Source organism: Thunnus thynnus, chromosome 16 (genome assembly GCF_963924715.1).
Source record: "Thunnus thynnus chromosome 16, fThuThy2.1, whole genome shotgun sequence".
NCBI lineage: Eukaryota > Metazoa > Chordata > Actinopteri > Scombriformes > Scombridae > Thunnus > Thunnus thynnus.
In genome coordinates this window covers 6,721,575-6,742,811 of record NC_089532.1, presented here as the reverse complement: position 1 = coordinate 6,742,811, position 21,237 = coordinate 6,721,575, and the positions used below count along the sequence as shown (strand labels likewise).

Below are 21,237 nucleotides of genomic sequence, written 5' to 3'. Positions count from 1 at the left end.
CTTTAGTTTGGATAAATAACCGACCACTAACTCTGATATTTCTGACGACATGTGATAAACACAAACAATATAATAAACTATAATAATATCACTCTAAAAGAAGCCAGTCTGCATGAGCACTTTATTTTTGATACTTTAAGTATTTCTTCCACCTGTGTAAAACACACACACATACTGTACACACAGACACACACAATAAATAGGCAAAAAGTTCCTCAGTTCGACTCAAACTGTGAAGACCATGTGATATGATTGAAAAAAAATTGTGAGTGGACCTTTATTTAGGATTGTTTTCACGGCTAAGAATGAACTTTCATGTGACATCTTTTGTTTACGTTTTTTGATCCTACCTGTCATAAATGGGACGCAGCCCTTGGTAAATTCAGACCCTTATATGCGTCTGACCGCTAACTTTGATATTTCCGACGGCATTAAACGCAGCATTAGCTCTATATAGCAGCAGGGACGTGACTGGAGGAGTTTCCGCATCAAACACGTCCAAACTGCCATCCTGCCATGGCAACAGCGCAAATTTTTGTCCTGTTTATAGTCTTCTCTACGACTTTAGCTGAAGACTTTAAATTAAAGTATAAACAAGCCTCCAAACCCGTCCGATTATTCACTGAGGAGGAGCTGAAGAGGTACGACGGCAGCGAGGTAAACTTTAACCACAGCTCAGGGTGTGTTTGTGTCTCTGTGAGTGTGCATCCATCCAGAAATCCAGGAGTGACAACAATGTGTCTCTCTTTTCCATTGTTTCCCCTCCTTCCTGTTTTAGGAGGAACTGCCTATTTACATGGCAGTAAAAGGAGTAGTGTTTGATGTCACCAAAGGAAAAGGTACATAAAAATCCACCACTGAAGCCTGGACTGTGTAGTTTCATCTCATATCAACACACTTTGATGTCTCATCTTTTCACATATAACTGTGAATTGTAAAGTCAACTGTCAACTGTTTTAATTGTAAATTTATGAGAAAAAATGCCAAAATTATCAGATTACAGCTGCTCAAAAAAAAGTGAATATTTTTCTGGTTTTGTTTATCTTCTCTGATAGTAAACTGAATTATATTTTTGGTCAGAGAAAACTAGACACAAAGATAATATTTCTCACCATTCCCTGTAGGGCTGCATCTAACAGATATTTCTTTGTTCTCCATTAATCGATTAGTTGTTTGGTCTATAAAATGTCAGAAAATGGTGAAAAATGTTGATCACTGTTTCCCAAAGCCCGAGATGACGTCCTTAAATGTCTTGTTTTTTCACAACCAACAGTCCACACCTCAAAGATATTCAGTTTACTGTCAAAAAAACAGAAAATATTCACATCTGAGAAGCTGGAATCAGAGAATTTTTTTTTGTAAAGAATGACTTCAAACAATTAATCGATTGTCCAAATAGTTGGAGATGGAACCAAACAACCTACCAACTAATAAACAACAGTATAGTAATGAATGTGATCACTAGTTACAACCCTGATTTATTGCAGAGTTTTATGGCAAAGATGCACCGTACAACGCCCTGGTTGGTAAGGACTCCACCCGAGCTGTGGCCAAGATGTCCCTCGACCCGGCAGACCTGACATCAGATACTGTGAGTTTGTGTCATTCTGTCCTGACACCACCTTTGTTTCCCAAAGGCTGAAAATATGTTGGTTGTCATCGACTCCCACGGGTGGGGAGTGCCGACACCTGACATTTGATACGTTAGAGTCGGGTTCAACCCTAATTACTCACTTCCATGAGTAATTCTGCATTTTTGCTTTAGACTTTAGACTTTATAAAAGAGGAACCAATAGTAAGGAGAACAAAAAACATTAGGATAAAACTAATTTAATCAAGATTCACCTCTTATTCTGTTTCCATTTTTCATAAGAAATACATGATTCATAGAGGTGAATATTTAATATTATATGATCTATAATTTGCTCAAAATTCTGTAGTAATCTGTAGCAGAAGGGCAGAATATACACCCTACAATGGATCTTGTTTTTAATAACCAAGTCAAAAAAGGAAAAAACAGAATGCACCTGAAAGCAGCACTCTTACTAACTTTGAGGAGAATATTTACCTCACTATTTTTAGTTTTGTGGTCTCACTCCAGACTAGAAATCAAAGATTTATTGTAAAACTCTTTTGGCATTTAGCATTTTGGATTTTTGCTAAAAAATGTTTTAACTTTTTCTTTCACTGCAGTAATTGACTTTCATCTTTTCATCCCAGAGTTTGACCACAGAATTTTTTTTTTTAACTTAAATGTTGTTAATAAATGTAAATGTTATATACTGGTAGTAATAATAAATGTTCTTGATTTTTACATCTTCAGACGGGCCTCAGTGAGGAGCAGCTGAAGTCTCTGGATGGTGTATTTGAAGGCACGTATAAAACAAAGTATCCCATTGTGGGCTACACAGCATCACGCATCCTCAACGAGGACGGGAGTCCCAATCAAGACTTCAAACCGGAGGGTCAGCCTCATTTTCAAATCAAAGATGAGTTTTAATTTTACCTCTTTTTTTTTGGTAAACGACAAATATGTGAAATAGTCTTGTCACTGTACAGAAGAATTTGCCTGCGTCCAGATCTTTGAATCCTTCCTCTCCACCGAGTTGAGTTGACTGTTGGAAATGATGGCTTGACTTGAATCAGGATCAAATATGCCAAATGCAACATGTGAACAAGAGAAGAAGAAACACGCTGTATATTCCTTTTTACTTGAACTGAAGATTTACGTGGTCCTTTATTAGCTGAGCAAACTTTCATGTGGACTAGAGCTGCAATGATTTATGTATTAATTGATTATCCAGTCGAGAGAAAATTAATCAACTATTTTGATTGTCAGTTAATCATTTCAAGTCTTTTATTTTTTTAAGAAAAAATACTCAAATTCTCTGGCTCCTGCTTCTTAAATGTGAATATTTTCTTTTTTTTTTAGTCTTCTATGACAGTAAACTGAATATCTTTGGGTTGTGGACTTTTGGTCGGGACAAAACAAAACACCTGAGGATGTCACAACATAAAAATAAATCTATGGATTAATCAATAATGAAAACATTTTTTAAATACATGACTGTATGTAAAAAAATCTAATCTGTTCTGATCTATTGAATAGCAGAGAAGACTGCAGCTAGAAAACAGAGTAGGGTGATTTATTTTTTTACCATTAACCAACGTACATTATATGTGGCTTCAGTGATCTTCTACACTTGTCAGAGCAATATAAAATTATTCCACCAATTTATCATCACACTCCTGTTCCACTGTCAGACTCAGTTCTTTTTTAATGATAAAAAGTCCAGAGATTTAGTCTGTTTATTCATTCTTCCTTGTCAAAGCACACTGCCTACATTACCCACAATGCCACACAACTCAATTCACTCGACTGTACAGATTCTGGTGTGTTTCGCGAGTACCAGTCATATTATCGAGTCGCTAGCCTCAAGAGGAAACGAGGAGCGGGAAGTCTGGTAACCTCACTTCATTCTAACTCCACAACCCCAGATTTATTTATTTTCAACCTTTCAGTCTTTTAAGTTTGAATATATGTATCAAACTTCACACAGCTTCCTCTGGGGCCACAAAAGACTTTTACAACTTTCTTCACATATGTAGTTTTACTCTCTAACACCTGTAAAAACTTTCATGTGTAAAATTAGTGAAGTTCCTTTTTTTATATCTTTTTTTTTTTTTTGCAACTGTTGTGGTGGTGGTACCAGGCGCCTTTCATTGGCAGAGCGTAGTGGGTGCGAGGGAAAGTAGACCTGAATGAGGGAGTTCAGGTAGGCAGGAGCTGTTTTAGTTGCTGTTTCCAGTAAACAATTTCCAGTAGTGAACACAGAGTGATATTAAGTTTATGGGGAGGTTTCCACCTCAATATGAGCCATTTTTGGCAGCTCCAAGACCTAAAAGAAGAAATATTTTTAGAGAATAATTAGACTTATTGGATGAATCTTTATTTAAAAGTAAAACATGTGGAAAAAGTAGGAATAGAGGTTCTAATATGTCAGTTAACACATCTGTCACTGTGGATGGATGAATACATAAGTTCCTATTCACAGTACTGAGACAGCATGGATCACACTTGGTCTACCTGCGTAGACCAGACCAGATGCAATAAACTAAACACAAAGTAAGCGCTCCTGCTCTTGAATTATGGTACGAAATGTTGCCACTAAATGTATTACGCTCAATATAAAAATGATGTACCATAAAACCCTCTGAATCTGCAGCTCTGTGAATGTTTATATGATCAGAATCAGTTTGTTTTCTGCCTGAGTTTGTTTTTGCACAATTACCATTAAAGTCTGTGAATCTTTTTACCACAAAAACCAGTTCTTGTTGAGATGTTATCTCTTTATGACGGCTCATGACTCACTCCTGTCACCTCCAAACCTGCAGCAGAAATAGTGCGTACTGCTTATATACCCTCACATGCTCCGATCAAAGGTCACAGCAGTACAGGTGCTGAGGCAGGTGATCGTCATTGGGTGGTGTAGTGATTTCTGCGTTAGATAATAGTCCCAGCCAGTGGGGATAAGGTACCGGCAGGTGGCTGTCCTCCACCTCTGACCTAGGTATCAAGATCTACATGCGAGACCACCTTAGCCTGCTTAGGGAACCAGTATTCAGCTTGGCTTCTATAATCACCAACTATCATTGAACCACTCCAAAATGGGCCTATTTAGTCAGAACTGCTCGACAGCCGGATGACGATGAAAATGTGTGGATGCGAATAGGTGCTGGAGGTTTGTAAGCACTCCAAGATGACCCTTTAACAGGCCCACTCTGTCGGTTGAGGGTTTTATAGGGCAGCTTCAGTGCCCTGACCCTAATGTTTTTTGGCAATTCAACACATAGAGTAAACCTTTCAATCAGATATGTTTATTATAGATTCTGTACTGAAATTATAGCTCTATTACAGGTGCATTGCATGTTTATCCTTAGCAATTTCCATTATAAATGTTCAGTGTAAATAAATTTATCTCAGGTCTTTGTTTACCTTAAAGAGCTAATCAGAAGACCTCAGAGATAAGCACAAGCCAGGAACTTTGGTTGGAATGTATAAATATACAAACCAGTTTTATTTGGTTTTTACAAAAATGAGAATTACAAAATGTAAAACGTAAAATACAAAAACTTGAATGTAAAAGAGAAAAAGAAGAAAACCCTCTCTAGGATTTAAAGAAGTCAAAAAAGCCTAAAACAAACAATATGTGATTTCTGCTGCTGGGGTCTCTCAGTCAAAACAACAACAAAAGACGGAGTGTGATGACGGTGTGAAGTCGTGTGGGATCATGGGAGTTGTTGTCTTCATTGTTAAACAACCAGTTTCTCCAGGATAGGATTACTCCAGTGTTCATCTTTCAGCAGGTTTTTACCGTGAATTGAATGATCCACAGAGGTCTCCTCCTCTCCAAAAACAAACGTACACAGGGAATAAAACTGTAAAAACAGTCTCACGTTAAAAATCAGTGTTTCTCCGATGCCGTTCGGCAGAAAGAGGACGTCCGGGAAGGGCTGCTAGCCGGGCTGCTGCTAATGTTTGCTCAGCTTGTTTCTCTGATAACTTAAGATCCAGACATCCAACGACTAAAATCCTTCATCAGGTTAAAAGATGCAGTTAAAAATGATGAAAATCATAAAAATGTGGCTTAAAACTGAATAAAAGGCAATTTATGACAGTTTCTGGAGGGCAACCACAATGCCGACGTATTATCTTGTATGCGTACACTCTTTGGTAGACGCCATTGTGACAAACAGCCACAACGCCGACACATGCATCTTGTGCACATATACTATTTGGTAGAGGGGGTGTGACACCATTGACAGGCGACCAAATGAAACGGAGCGTTACCTTGATTAAAATGACTGATTTCTCTGGGTTTGAAAATTGTTGGAAACATTTGGGATAATGTAAGTACACAACTCAGCAAAATACATAACATAGGTACAGATGTTTTTAGACATTTTAACACGTTATAATTACATATTATAGCTTTAAAGGCAAAAAGGAGCAACAGAGGGCAAAAGGCCAAAAGACAAAAAAAGGCAAAAAGGTCAAAATGCAAAAAAGGCAGAAAAAGCCAAAAAGGAAAAAGCCCCGAGACCTCTCTGGCTTCCACTTTTATATCATTCGTTTTTAAGCTTCTGCATTTCAAAATCCATATATGGTCACCAACCAGAACATCACAAACTATTGGATAATTTTTGTTTGTGTTGCACACCACAATGGATGTAGAGTGTCTGTGTCAAGTGTCAAACCACAGCTCACTTCACAGGCTGCTGAACAAAGCAGGAGTGTTAACTTGCACTTGCACAAAGTTTAATTCAAATTCGGCTCAAATGACAATATTTTCCATCATGTCTTTTAGTTAACTGTCAATTTTCTTACAGAGAATTATTTTAGAGGTATGTTTGGGTGTAGTGTGTGTCTCAGACGTATTAGATGTGACCTTTGACAGTGGAACTGCGCGTCTTTGCTCTGCCTGCTGGTCACAGTGGAGTTACAGCTCTCACTTTGTGTGATAGTAATAAGTCAAACCTCCCACGTCACTGTGAGTGATCCGCAGCCGAGTTCAAAGGACACAAGCCCTGCCCTTGAGTCTGCCTGTGCGAACGTAGCGGCGTTCTTTATCAGGTAGAAGTTCTGCTGTGAGACGGCCACTGCAGCCTCGGTCAACCTGGGAAACACTTTCTTCTGCTGGAGCTCGTCCACCAATCAGAGCCAAGATGCCCAAAACGGTAAGATTCTCACAGTTTTGTTGACAAGATAATTAAATCTGTCCGGGATGAGTCTTTAGATTTAACAGGAGCAATGGGTTTATAAATTTATCTATAAGAGGTGTTGAAATATTTATGATGAAATAGCTGTGGAGAGAGATCATCAAGCATAAATAAAAATCCTAACTTGAATGATCAATTATGTTCATTTAGATTGTTTTAATCACTTGTTCAAAATCCTTTTTTTTTCTCTGCTCAAGCTTGTGAGTTATTTCTAAGAGGCACCTTTCCTTCTTGGCATTTACTCATTAACCAAATGTAGAGTTTGACCCATGCTCCACACATTCCTGGCAGAAAAATGCTACTACAATACTACTTTATGACTAGATAATAACTGATAATAATCATAGGAATTACCTCTGGTGACATTGACTAATTTGTAAAAATCAAGAGTGAAATTTGCCAACAACTCATGACTGTTCGTTTAAACATGTTTATTCTCCCCTACTTTGATTGTGTAAGATGATCAGCAATAATTCATTTCACAGTCCAAAACCAAAGGAAACTCTTATGCTCCCATTAGCTGCAAGTCCTAAATGTCCTCAAAAATTCGCCATCAGTCTGTAGGAGAACTGATAAGAATGGCCGACCTGTGCATTACGTCTGTGCTTATATTGACACTCCAAGGAGAAAGCCTCTCTTAAGAGGTCATGCTGACGTCTTTCTACATCTAGCTGACGTTGAACTAACTTATAATCAAACACATTTATGAGTCATGGTAGCAGGTATTGCACGTGTTATTCTGGGAGATGCAGAAAAAGTGATTTATGGGGCTTTATTTTGATTTAGTTGAACAGAAATCCAAATATCAGTGCATCAAAAGACCTTTCAGTGAATAAACTGATTGTAATGGATCACTGCTTCCATAATATTGATCTCTCCAGAGTGATTTGAGATAAGGTCTGGCTGTAAGGAATACATCAGCAGGTCGTCAGGGAGTTTACAAGTTATCTCACACATATGATCCTGGACGGTGGAAACACTTAAGAAAGACAGTGGACTTTTCAGAAACGGATGTTGCAGTTTTCGTGGCCTAAGTCTCAGTGCGTTTATCTTTATGACACCCGGGGCGTGCTCTAATGTCAGTTCATAAAATGATTGCCTAACAGTCTTTGAGTCACGGGGTATTTCACTCAGTTATCCTGTTTGTCACTCTTTTAGAAAAATATTGAAAATTACCCTTTTTTCCCCCCACCTCTGTGAAATTCACTCAGGAAACACTTGAAAGTTTGAAATCTGCACCGGTTTAATTGTTCTTGTCACAAGAGAGGTGGTTCAAACTAACAATGGTGAGATCTAAAGGCAACTTGGCAAGCAGGGAGTATTTTGATATTTTAATCTGCCTTATGTGCAACCTTGTGGCACCTCGCAAGGGTAGTCCAAAGTCTAATGAGATAGTGAGCAATTATGGTTTATGAACAATCCACTTCACAGCTCCACATTGAAGGCATCCTTCACACCAATGACTCAAACAAGTTATTTTTCAGATACAACAAAAATCGATGTTCGAAAATTAAGATGTAATATTTCAATACATTTAAAGATGTGGCCTCACTGGAAAAAAGTGATGGATTTGGATTTGTATCAAGGGAAAAGAGCTGGGACTGAATAGAAAGTAGACACTCCATGTATATCCGAAATCTTTGTCTTCATGTGACTAAACGGCTTTTTTGCTGCAGGTCAATGTTCGCGTCACCACGATGGACGCGGAGCTGGAGTTCTCCTTCCACCCCAGCACCACAGGGAAGCAGCTCTTTGACCAGGTCTGTTTGTTACAGTACGCAAAGCACTCTTGTAGATAAGAGATTCCAACAGATAAATATTATCATTATCAGGATCATAGTTGTCTTAATTGACACCTTTGCAACTCCAATCCTAATGGTTTCAATCTTCTTGAAAACGTAGCTGCACTTAATGATAATAATAATAAAGTTCTTTTCAAGTTGAACTGAATTGAAGTATCTGACTGTAGAAAGTCAGACAGTAGATCCCACTTGATGCTGAGGTATTCAAATCTTTGTCTTGAGTAAAAGTAGAAATACAACAGTGTAAAATAACCCTCCATTACAGGTGCAAAGGTCATTTACAGCTGTGCTACACCGGAGCTTTCAAAATCCTCCTTAAGTAAGATAATAGATGCAGAAAATATACTTAAAGTAGCAAAAGAAAAAGTATTTGTTATGCCGACAAGTGGCTGCAATTTTCCAATTAATATGACAAAAACAGATCATACGAATGACCGTATTAGTAACATTTTTTTATGTTTTACTTTACTTTTCTTGGTAAAAACAAGTGAAAACCTGATTGTGATGAGGAAAATAAAGACCTGATACAGACACGATATTTGACGCACAATAAAAGAGCCTCACCCATACACACCATCTGTAGTCCTGCTTTCTGCTGCAAGTATCTTATTCTTCAGGAGAAGAATATCATATATGTGATGAGTGAAGAAGACGGTCTCTCCTGATTTGCAGTAAAACTAATCTATGCCTTATAGAAGTGAAGAAGAGGAGGAGGAGGAGGTGTGTGGGGGTTTATTCTCTGTTTAATGTCTCTTCGTCTCCGTGTTTGTGTGTCTAAGATTGCCCGGACCATCGGACTGCGTGAGGTTTGGTACTTTGGGCTTCAGTTTGTTGATGCCAAAGGATTCATCACATGGCTGAACTTTGAGAAGAAGGTGAGTTTGTGGTTTCACTCTGACTGTGATGATAAAAGAAACATACTATGGTTTTATTGCTGTTCGTCATCCTCCTCTTCCTCTAACGTGCTGTGGTTTCCACTTTGCTCTTCTCTACACTAAACTATAACTTTGTTTACTTCACTTTATCACAAATTTAAGGACTTATTTCTCAGTAAGATGTAGAAAAACTTCACTCCTTACCTTTAGTAGGCTTAATACTTGAATTGTAGCTTTACAGATCTCTCTAAAAAGTTGATCAAACAGCTGCAGCCACCACATTCCTCACTAAGGCCAAGAACATCCAGTTCTCAGATCTTTACACTCACTTCTTGTGTATCAAAGAATTGGTTTTTGGTATTTGGTTTATGAAACACTTAATAGTTTGGGACTGAAATATTTTTTTGATCTGCTGCTAATAATCCAGACGTCCCACATCATCTGGAAAAGGTTTGCAGCACTCAGTTTTAATGTACCACATTATCTGGAACAAACTTTCATTCCTTTTAGATAAAAGCTTAAAATGTTTCTGTTTCTGCCTTTTTAAAATTAAATTTGGGGCTGTTTATTCATATCAGTCACTGCTCTGTAACTTTATATTCTTTTTATTCAGTTTTATTTCATTTTAGCTTATGTTAGAATATCCTAAAATATACAGTTTAGCTCTACTCTAGCTTTACTCTAACACTATATTCTACTTTATATTCAGTTCAGATCTTTATTGTCCCACAAGGGGCAAGACTGCATAAAAACACAAAACCATGAAAACATAAACACAATAAAAACACAGCAAGGCAATAAGAGACATTAACAGTGCCAACGCTATACACGCAATGCAGACGATAAGGATGTATGTTAAAAGCAAGGAAGACAGTAATAAGATTAAAAAATAAAAAAATAAAAAAATAAAGCTGCGTGATGACTCGAGGCAGTTTTCAAATTAGGAACACTTATTGCACATGGGATGAGTTTTGGAATATTTTCATATCCTCAGATCAATGTTGCTTTTATTGTCCCACAAAAGAGAACATTGTCTTGGATTGAGAGAATTTCTGCAAAAAACAGACAATAAATAAATAAACAAACATGCTTACAAATGCACTATTCCCAAAAAGTATGTACACAGTTAAAGACACAAAACGTCTCCCCTCATCTATCAGTTAATAAGTTCAACTGATAGGTGGACAAATTAAATTAATTTATAACAATTTTGCTTACACAATTCAACCAAATCTGTCTTTTCTACTGTGCTGTAATGAAACTCTTTTTTTTTTCCACATTCAGTTCTTTAATCATATCCGTGCTCTGCTCTGCTCAGGTCATGGCCCAGGATGTGAAGAAGGAATCTACCCTGCAGTTCAAGCTGAGGGTCAAGTTTTACCCAGAAGACGTGACCGAGGAACTGATCCAGGACGTCACCCGGAGGCTCTTCTTCCTGCAGGTGAAGGAGGACGTCATGGGAGAGGATATCTACTGTCCTCCAGAGTCCGCCGTGCTGCTGGCCTCCTACGCCATCCAGGCCAAGTATGGAGAGTACAGCAAGTCAGTGCACAAACCGGGTTACCTGTCCTCCGAGCGCCTGCTGCCAAAGAGGTGAGTGGGAGGTGAATGGAGGATGTATGAGCTCTGACGTAGCTGCAGGGTCATTGCTGTGTTGTTTCACCTTCTGCGCTGAGCTTCCCAGAGGTCACACAAACAGCCTAGTTCAATTCAACACAACTTTATTTATCTCTGCGAAGGGCAATTGTATGCAGCTGCTTGCTGCTCAGCTCAATACACTCACAATAACTGAGAGACAAAAGAAAAACACACAGTTAATCACAAGCTAAAAGCAAATTAAAGACTATTTGCTTTAAACTATATGTGGAATTAGTAATAAATACATTGATGAAGATATAAATATCCTAAAATATAGTACAAAACTATCTATTAAAAATTAAGAAGATGGGTAGCAAAGGGGATAAAGGGACTTACAGTAGAGTAACGATGCAGCAATGAGAATTAACCTGCTGTCATGTAGTTTCAATACACTCATTGATTTCCTTGTTGGTCACAAAAAGAAATCAGATCCTGCTGCTCGACTCCAGCAGTCTTTGAACTGATATTAATAACATCGTTCAGGCTGTGGAACGAGCAAATAAAACGTCAAAAGACTATCAATCAAAGATTGATTAAAACAATGAAGAATAACTGAACTTACTGGAAACTTAGGTTTGGCATCTACTATTCACTAACCAGTTATTAATTTGCTATTTAATTACTTTCTGAGTAGCAGATGATTTTTCCTTTTTACTTGGAAAAGAACCACCAGCTCCTCAGATCACAACTGTGTTATAGTGTTTGCTGGTAGAAAGTTGCAAAATGGAGATAAATAATATGAAATGTAACAGATTGTTCAATAGTATGTTATAGTGAAAGGTGCAAGAATATCTCAGTTAAAACCAGCCAAAAACATTCAATGCTCATCTGACAACTACTGCATCAGCTCAACCTTTCCGGCCTTTCTGTCTGCTGGTGACCAGTGTATGGGTTATGATGAGAGTTATTTTTAACATGTTCTTATTTTATAAAACAATATTTAAAAGTCTGAAAAGGTAAAATTATCCAGAAATCCACATCAAACTGCAAAGATTAGATGAAAATCTAGAAAAATAGATACAATTTGGGATGGTATAAATCTTGCAATTCCTCGGATTTATCTTTCTTTATATCTATTTATCTTTCCAAGACCCTCAGGTTTGGACTTATGAGCCTCTGAACTAGAGAATAGTTGATATTGCGTATAAGTGCCCTTAAGCAAGGCCCAAACCCGCGTGACGTGCATATTAAACTTAAGTGTGTCATTTCTTCTCCTCACCTTGCTGAGAAGACTGGAAACACATCTACAATTAAAAAAAAACAGTGATATACAATATGCTTCATTGTTTTTCATGTCATATACTAATAATTTTTTTGTAAAATGAAAGCTAAATTACATAGCTCAAGTTGTGTAGAAGAAGAACTTTACAATTTACTGATCTATCTCAAGAAGAAGTCTGTGTGTGTATCATCCAGCCAAATAGCACTATAATATAGTACGTTTTATGGTACTATTACAAGCTTATAGTCACTAACAAGAGATATAACAAGATGGGCTCTGTATGTATATACACACTGTTGACATGTTCAGTCATGGGTTGCTGATAACTTGCCTCTCTATTCAGAGTTCTGCAGCAACATAAGCTGTCCAAGGAGCAGTGGGAAGAGAGAATCCAGGTCTGGCACGAGGAGCACAGATCAATGCTGAAGTAAGTTAAAGCTGATAAATACTCTCCTGCAGGCAAATGACTGTATTTATGACTCTGCCATGTATTTATCTTTGTTTTAAAGCACTATGTAGCTTTTGAAAGAGGAAATGACACAGTTTTACTTTTACAAATTAAAAGTTGAATTCATTAGCAATTAAACACATCTTTTATCAGTTCAATACACTCAGCGGTTTTGCAGCTAAAGCTTTATTTGGTCTGGTGTGACCTGCTAACGGTGGCTAATGTTAGCAAATTCTAAATAGACATTGTTGTATAACTGACATTACTGAATCAGTTTGCTGACTTTATGACTCTTCACTACTGTTTCACTTCAAGTGTAAAACATAAAGTAAACACTCCATTATCCTGTCATTGACACTTGCAGCCACAGTGGCCTCTGTTCCGCAGAAGTTACGTAGTCTCATTTTAAAGCGCCTCCACCTCCACTTTATTTCAGGGTTTGATGGCATTTTATTCCAAATTCAGCGTTAAATCTACTTAATGTGAATCCTTGTGAATCCCTTATTAAATCTGTTTAGGTTTCAACATTTTTAAATTAAAAGTTAAAGCAGCTATAATCAATACTTTTTCCAATAACAATGTATCAAATGACAGTTAACTTACAGACAATTATCGCCCAACTCTGCAGCTCCCCTGGACTTTATGGGGCTTTATAGCGAGTTTCAGCTCATTGTTTAGCTGTCCGGCTGCAACTTTACTGTTTTGGTTCACTCTAACAGCTCTCATAGTGTCATATTTGAAAAAATAGCTTTAGAAAGCCGCTGTACACTACCTGTTCAGCACCAAACGGCAAACAGACACAGTTAGTTAGCTGGTGAACATGATGGAGCATTTAGCAGCTAAAGAGCTGGATATTTACCTCAGGAGTTGATAGAGAGCAAAAACAGAGTTAAAAGAGAGTGAATATTGGACTTACATTCACCAGGTGGACAGGAACACAACTCGAAATGAATGATAATGTTGCTCCGTTACTGCTGCGTGTGGAAATAAGTAACTGTTTGCTAACAAGTTCAACATGTGATTCACATGTGATAATATGTTGAGGTTGTGTTCTCAACTTGTTTTCACTGCTTCTAAGTAGCCAAAGAAATCAATCAATGCAGGTTCAAATACTGAACAATTAATTTGCAAAGATTGACATGCAGAGAACTAAAAAACAACATTTCCCTTCTTTGTACAAGAAACTATTATATTATACACATTTCAGTAATGTATAACCAACCAGTGTGTGTATTTGTATGTATTTTTTTTTTAACATTTCTAACTCTTTGTCTTCTCTGAAAAGGGAAGAGGCCATGATCGAGTACCTGAAGATCGCTCAGGACCTGGAGATGTACGGCGTCAACTACTTTGAGATCAAGAACAAGAAGGGCACAGATCTGTGGTTAGGAGTTGACGCTCTGGGACTCAACATCTATGAGAAGGAGGACAAGTAAGTCAGCGAGCCAGAGACTGAATTCACAGTTTATGCAGTAAATCTCCCTGGATTCATGGTGTCATGGGTATAAATTCAGCCCATGATATTTCATTCTGTATCTGTATCTGTCACACACACACTATTTGTAGCTCATATTTACCTGATGACAGACACTTGTAGACAGGAGGGCAACACATGAGCAGTCATCGACCCTTTTCCCTTCCAGTCGGTCAGGTTTTAAATAACACATTTGACCTCATGGCTGTTGTTTTTAAGTGGTCATTGACCTACATCTCTTGATTCTACTACAATATGAACACACAACGTCTCACTGGCCTGTTGCTCTGGTGCCACATGTGCCAGTATGTTCTGAGAAACTCTAAAAGTGGTTAGAAGATCATTTTCTGCCTGTGAATCTTGTATAAAAATGAACTTGCAGCTGTTTAAACATGTTAGATCACCTCTTTATTTCCATCTTTCAGGCTGACTCCAAAGATTGGATTTCCCTGGAGTGAAATTAGAAACATTTCTTTCAATGATAAGAAATTCATCATCAAGCCCATAGACAAGAAAGCCCCTGTAAGTACTTCATGAGTCCTAAAATCCTCAGTTGTATCTCAAGTGTATGTAAATGTGTAAAGTTAGATGAAAATGCAGACATGCACCATGAAGCGGCATTGATATGGTTCAGGTTTACAGAAAAAAGGGATTAAAGTTGCACAAAGTTTATTGAAAATGCAGATAAGCAACATTTTTAGTTGAATTTGAATGTTTTTTTAGGGTAACTAGTATGTAACATCTGTGCACAGACAACAGATGAAAACTATTGATTTCGCTAACTGTGGCACACTTCCAGTAAAGTTTATAATGTGGATAAATACACGCTAAATTTACTTATACACAGTATATGGGGGTATTTACATAATACTGTTTTTGCACACCTGCAAGCCTATTTAAAATACCTATTCAAAGCAAGTTTGAATGCATCATAAACACCCCTGTGTGTTTTGAAAATGTGTGAAACACTAAACATTATGCTTTTTTTAAAATTTTTTTTTTTAAAGGATTTCATATTCTATGCCCCACGGCTGCGAATCAACAAGCGCATCCTGCAGCTCTGCATGGGCAACCATGAGCTCTACATGCGCCGCCGCAAGACGGACACCATCGAGGTCCAGCAGATGAAGGCTCAGGCTAAAGAAGAGAGGCTGCAGAAGAAGATGGAAAGGTACGTTTGTGAAATTAAACGGGAAACACCACCCAATTAGTTGGTGTAACGGCATGTGTATTTGAGCTCAAACTGTTGCTAATATGTTCAATAAGTGTCTTTGTCATGTCTTCTGCAGGGATCAGCTGGAGAGTGAGAAGAAGAGGAGGGAGGCCATCGAGAAAGAAAAGGCGCAGATGGAGAAGGAGAAGCAGGACCTGATGATGAGGCTCTACCAGTTTGAAGAGACAACCAAGAGAGCAGAGAAAGGTGAGACAGAGAATCTGACCTAAAAGTTGCTTTACACTCCTCATCACAGACTATAATTGAGTCAGGGTTTAATTTCTGTTGGTGTAACATGACTGTACTGCCCTCTGCTGTTTATTTCTATGAAATACACAAAAAGTTACATTGAGAAAGAGTTTGTGTTGCTGCTTACTCAGTTTATACATTTTAATGATCTGTCAGGTTTTCATTTTTGACAGACTTTCATTATGAAGCAGGTCAAAACCCTAAAGAGTAGCAAAAGTAACTTGATCTCGTAATCACGAAACGCACCCTAAATTCCCCTGAAGTGTCCCCTTTGGCATTTTATCCTGTTCAATTTATTTGTTATCGTCAAATATCACTATAGTGATTTCTAAGCATACATAATAGAGTGTTTTTTGATAATAAAAAAGCAAGTATGCAGCTGCAAGCATTCAAAAATACTTGCACCTTGCATCCAGCAGTTGGATAAAATGCTATTTCCACAAAGAGAAGAAAAACAGACGATGGATTGAATGCAGAAATGCTAACACTTCTTCTTAAGAAGGTTCCCAACCTGAAAGAGATTCTTAAAAAATCTCAAGGCGTCCCCAGATAAATAAAGGGATAAGATAAGTTAGAGATATTTGTTACATAAAATTATGTTGATTTTTTTCTAGCTTTTCTCTCTTTTTTAATTTCTTGTGAAATGCTACATATTTTACCTCCTCAGTGCTCAAAAATCATTCAAATAAAACAACCTAAGTAGTAAAATATCACTTTCCAGCCAAAAGGGTAGGAACCACTGCCTGAAGTAATACAAATAAAAATGCATCATTTCACAGGTTTATAATTGTCCCAGAAAAGGACCAAAATGCAGCAAAAATCAGAGGAGTTAATTCCTCACACTGTATAATGACACCGTGCAGTAAATGACAGCTTTCCCTGTGTTTCACTGACTTCGTCCTGTAGAGCTTCAGGAGCAGCTGGACAGGGCCATGAGGCTGGAGGAGGAGAGGAGGAGGGTGGAGCAGGAGGCGGCCCGGCTGGAGGCTGAGAGGATGGAGGCCATAATAGCCAAGGAGGAGCTGGCCAGGCAAGCTGAGGACCAGATAAAGAGCCAGGAGCAGCTGGTGAGTGCACAGTGCAAGAAGTGCTCAAAATCCCTCACGTGAGAATTAAGTCGTGATGGAAAAATACACATGACAAACAAAGGCCCGGCGTTCAGAATTACACTTTAGTAAAGGTAAAGACATATTAGCAGTTTTAAATACAACTACATTCTCCAGTTTTCAGGTTTACATTCCCCTTTATAGGCCAAGAAAATTCTCTAAACCTCTTTAGAAAAGGCTGTCCTTTGCATTTTCTAAAGAATTGACACTTTGGAGATGAAAGATTTTCTACCAAACAACAGCAATATTTATGAGCTAATCAGAAGTTGAGTGTAAAATGTGAATTTGTTAAGTAAATAGAACAACACAGCTGTCAGATCAATGTACCAGAGTTTTAAAAAAAAGCAAACTATTACTCTATTGAATAAATTACAACAGCAAGTGAGTGTTTGTTTTAAGTTTTTTTTTATGTCCATCCATTCATAAAATGACATTGTGTCCAGCTAATTGAGGTTGCCGAGGTAAACCAGTGTCAGTTCTTTGGGCTTTTTTTTAACAACATGGTTTGCGCCTCCTCCCTCAGGCTGCAGAGCTGGCCGAGTATGGCGCCAAAATTTCTCTGCTGGAGGAAGCTAAGAGAATGAAGGAGGAAGAGGCTGAGACATGGTGCAGCAAGGTGAGTTTCGGAGCGTCAACACGCCATCAATGGATGCACGAGCCGAGAACATACCACTTCCTCCTTGTTGTCTTTTCACGCGGTTGATTTTCTTGTTTTTTGTAGTCACCTGTACTGTCAGCAATGTTTTTCTTTCATTTTGTGTACGTTATAACTTGCATAAGTACACAATAAACATGTTATATTTTCTTCACCAGCTAACTGGGATGTATTTAAGACAAAACTAGACAAATGTAGAAATATGTACTAAAGACCGACAAGAGCTCCGTATTTAATGTGACATCTTATAATCAGGCTAATTAATGCAGGAAGTTTGATGCGTGGCACATACCGATTTTTTCTAAAGGGAAAGTCCCTTAAATTTTCATGTAGTCATGGAAAAAAAATACAAAACACACCAATAAATGACCCATTTTGGCTTAAGGAAGAAATGAAAGCAAACATTCATTAGTAGAGAAGACGAAAACAGATCCAAACCGTTTTTAAAAAGTAAAATTAAGACTGATATCAGAGTCCAGCTTCACCTGCTAGTTTGATTTGTCCGTAACTTGGTGACAGTCGTACTGATACTGAGTAAATGTCAGTACTGTTTTGGTCAGATGTTGCATGGTGTTAACTGTCAGCAAATCAAAGTGCAGCTAAGTGAATGACCCTGATAACCTCTCCTCTTCCTCCCAGGCTAAGGAAGTGGAGGAGAGTCTGATCAAGACGAAGGAGGAGCTGCACAATGTAATGAGCTCCACTATTACAACTCCGGCTGCTGCTCCTTCTTCTTCTTCTTCTTCCTCATCCTCGGACAGCGAGAGCGACCACGAGGACAACGAAGAGCATAACGAAGAGCACAACGAAGAGCACAACGAAGAGCACAACGAAGAGTACAGCGCCGAGCTGCAGACGCAGGACATCGACGACCACCGCCAGGAGGAGGAAAGGATGACTGAGGCCGAGAAGAACCAACGTCTGCAGAAACAACTGATGGTGAGTTCAGGGTCCAGCCCAGATCAAACACATTCAGTTTAGTGGTTTTCATGAAAACCTTTGATTTACTCCTTGCAGTTTTGCTACACCCTCAAGAAAAAAACTATCAAATATGAACTTCAGGTACAAGGAGTAGGATCTGGGCAGCTGCTCCAAAAATCTGTTCCTGATCTTAAAAACCTGTCTGAGATGTCAACAACAGTTTAAATTAATTGCAGTTTATACAGTGTGTAATCATTTGAATACATGACTCATTCACTAATACACATGTTGCAGGTGGATCTAATTTGATTTGTGAAATTTAAAAGTAATTGATAAAAAAAAAACAATGTAGCAGTCCATCTCAAAGACAGGAAAACATTTATTCCCCAATTAACTATTATCAGGAATGCAGTGCAACAGAAGAAACATAAATAGAAAATAAATTAAAAAAACAGTCAAAGGATTACTGGATACATTGTATTTCAGTGAAGTCCAGTTCTTCCACTGGTCCATGACTGATTAAAACAAAGATTTGTTGATGTTAAACCAGCAAAATGATTGTCAAGATGCAGAGCTGCTCCAATTGGGGATTATGCAGGACATACAGTACAGCTTGAAACCTAGAGCTTAACACTTGGGGGGCTTTTTAGGCTTGTTAATTCATGGTGCGGCGCGTTCTTGTTATTTTTGCAAGTATGTGGCCAAGAGATTTCTACAGAACAGCAACTAATTAGTAGCTCAAAATGTTTTCAGTCATCCAAAGCCTGATGGGAAACTTCAGGACGTCCCAATCAAAGAGAAAGGGCCTTCTTCTTCTTCTGGGTTCAGCATTTTGCACTGACACTCAAAATTAGACTGAAAGTTGCCTCAATCGACCAGACAGCTTTTGTTTTGATCTCAATCGGTCTTGACTACAAAATCTCACATATGACCTCCTGCAGCTAAATAACATCGACAGTTACAAGTAGGGCTGCAAGTACCGATTATTTCCATTATCAATCAATCTGCTGAATATTTTTTTGATGAATTGATTGGTTGTTTTGTCTATGAAATGTCACAATATAGTGAAAAATTTCTGTTTTCTTAATCGATTCATGGACAAATCATCGCAGCTCTAGTTACAGGATCAAGCTTATTTTCTGGAAAACTGAAGAGGAAATCACAAACTGAGCATCACAGATTGATGAAATGTACCAGAAGAAGTGTAATTAAAGGAGGATTTGTTGCTGTTTGTGTGAAGCATATCCTCATGATTTAATGACTGGATGTGTTCCCTCCACAGGACCTGAGCTCAGAGCTGGAAGAAGCCCGAAACCAGGACATGAAGACCGCAAACGACCTGCTCCACGCTGAGAACGTCCGAGCCGGCCGCGACAAGTACAAGACCCTGCGTCAGATTCGTCAGGGCAACACCAAGCAGAGGATTGATGAGTTTGAGGCCTTGTAGAAAACCTCAGAGACCTGAAGAGGTCCAAAAAATACCTCATGAAGGCCCTGTTCAGTGTAATTTAAGTGTGATGTAATTGCAGCCACACCTGATCGTTAAGACCCAGAATTAGCCTTGAGCTGATCTGTGTAATAGCACCTCCATGAGTGAGTCTTATTGGTTTAACTTCTGAAAGTTTTGCATGAAAGCACTGTGGTTATTTTTTTTCTTTTTAGCACTCAAACATCTCCAAATGTGCTGTTTAGTCCCATTAAAATGTATAAGTTGGATGATATGTTTATCATTTTGGAAACAACAGAAAGCAACTGTGTTCCTGATTTACTGTGTAAACAAAGCTGGTATGAGGCGCTCTACAAAAATCAAAAAAAAGTAAGGTTATTGTTGTTTGTCTTTTCAGCTTTTGTACGGATGTACCAATCTGAAATGGATAAATGCAGATTTATGTAGCGGACGTCCCATATTGCAATCATTGCCTTGTAGAACTGCAACAAAAAGATTATCTTTGTTATCGATTAATGTGTTGATTTTTTTTTTTTTTGATTCATTGTTTTGTCTATAAAATGGCAGCAAAGTATGAAAAATGTGTACATTTTCATCTTAAATGCCTTGTTTTGTCCTAACTGCTCAAAACCAAAACATATTTTATAATAATATAAAACTGATAATTCTCACTTTTAAGAAGCTGCAACCATTAAATGTTAGTCATTTTTGTTTGCTAAATGACCTAAAACAATCAATCAAATATCAAAATTGTTGCAGATTAATTTTCTGTCAATCTACTTATCAACTAATCATTGTTTCTGCTCTGCTGCTTTGTACACCTGTTTCATCAGGGTGCAAATAACAATGCAATTTATTTAACTAGTTTTAATATGCTTATGATCTCATATATATATATATGTATTATATATATATGTGTATTAAATTAATTGGTTTTATGACTTCATGTCTTTACAACAGAAAACAGCTCAGGTGTTTCTGTTTTGCTTTTATCACACAGGAACATGTTCAGGCTTGTCTGGATTTAAAAATACATTTTGTTGGTTTTATTCTCAGTGTTTCCCATCTTTATTTCCAGGGTACTGACATCCTGTTGCTGTTTGAGGTTTAAATAATTTACTCTCAAGACCTTTACCTGGTTCAGCTTTATATTCAGGCAGTACAGACAGCTGCTGATATTAGACTTTATGTATGATATCTCATAAATATTCCCCTTTTCCCATGCCATAAATAAAAACATTCATTTTCATGATTACACTCTTTTATTTAGTGTCACATAGTGCGACTCAAGTTGTGTTTGAGCTGAAGATTCCTGCTGCCTGCTGACTGTGAAAAGGATGTGCCTTTTTAAATATTTACCATACACGGGAAGAATGGTTATCATTAGGTTGCTAGACAACTTGTGAA

At 37.9% G+C, this 21,237-nt stretch overlaps 2 protein-coding genes across 2 annotated transcripts; both read left to right on the top strand.

Moving 5' to 3' along the window:
- Nucleotides 1–452: 452 nt before the first annotated feature.
- nenf (neudesin neurotrophic factor) lies at nt 453–2,864 on the top strand. The gene is made up of 4 exons (XM_067614598.1): nt 453–657; nt 779–839; nt 1,488–1,591; nt 2,324–2,864. Exons 1-4 carry the CDS (start codon nt 517–519, stop codon nt 2,498–2,500), a joined length of 483 nt encoding a protein of 160 aa, XP_067470699.1. The 5' UTR covers nt 453–516; the 3' UTR covers nt 2,501–2,864.
- A 3,698-nt stretch (nt 2,865–6,562) lies between these two features.
- Nucleotides 6,563–21,082, top strand: ezra (ezrin a). Its single transcript, XM_067614484.1, has 13 exons — nt 6,563–6,738; nt 8,457–8,540; nt 9,362–9,457; nt 10,776–11,050; nt 12,661–12,744; nt 14,051–14,197; nt 14,665–14,761; nt 15,247–15,410; nt 15,529–15,659; nt 16,608–16,768; nt 17,331–17,423; nt 18,102–18,401; nt 19,666–21,082. Exons 1-13 carry the CDS (start codon nt 6,727–6,729, stop codon nt 19,828–19,830), a joined length of 1,809 nt encoding a protein of 602 aa, XP_067470585.1. The 5' UTR covers nt 6,563–6,726; the 3' UTR covers nt 19,831–21,082.
- The last annotated feature ends 155 nt before the right edge of the window (nt 21,083–21,237 follow it).

Excerpts from the sequence above, each read along its gene's own strand:
- nenf (XM_067614598.1), top strand. The coding sequence starts at position 517 with ATGGCAACAGCGCAAATTTTTGTCCTGTTTATAGTCTTCTCTACGACT. Across the intron at positions 658-778 it reads AGAGGTACGACGGCAGCGAG|GAGGAACTGCCTATTTACAT; the intron begins GTAAACTTTAAC and ends TTCCTGTTTTAG. Across the intron at positions 1,592-2,323 it reads CAGACCTGACATCAGATACT|ACGGGCCTCAGTGAGGAGCA; the intron begins GTGAGTTTGTGT and ends TTACATCTTCAG.
- ezra (XM_067614484.1), top strand. Across the intron at positions 14,762-15,246 it reads CCATAGACAAGAAAGCCCCT|GATTTCATATTCTATGCCCC; the intron begins GTAAGTACTTCA and ends TTTTTTTTAAAG. Across the intron at positions 16,769-17,330 it reads TAAAGAGCCAGGAGCAGCTG|GCTGCAGAGCTGGCCGAGTA; the intron begins GTGAGTGCACAG and ends CTCCTCCCTCAG.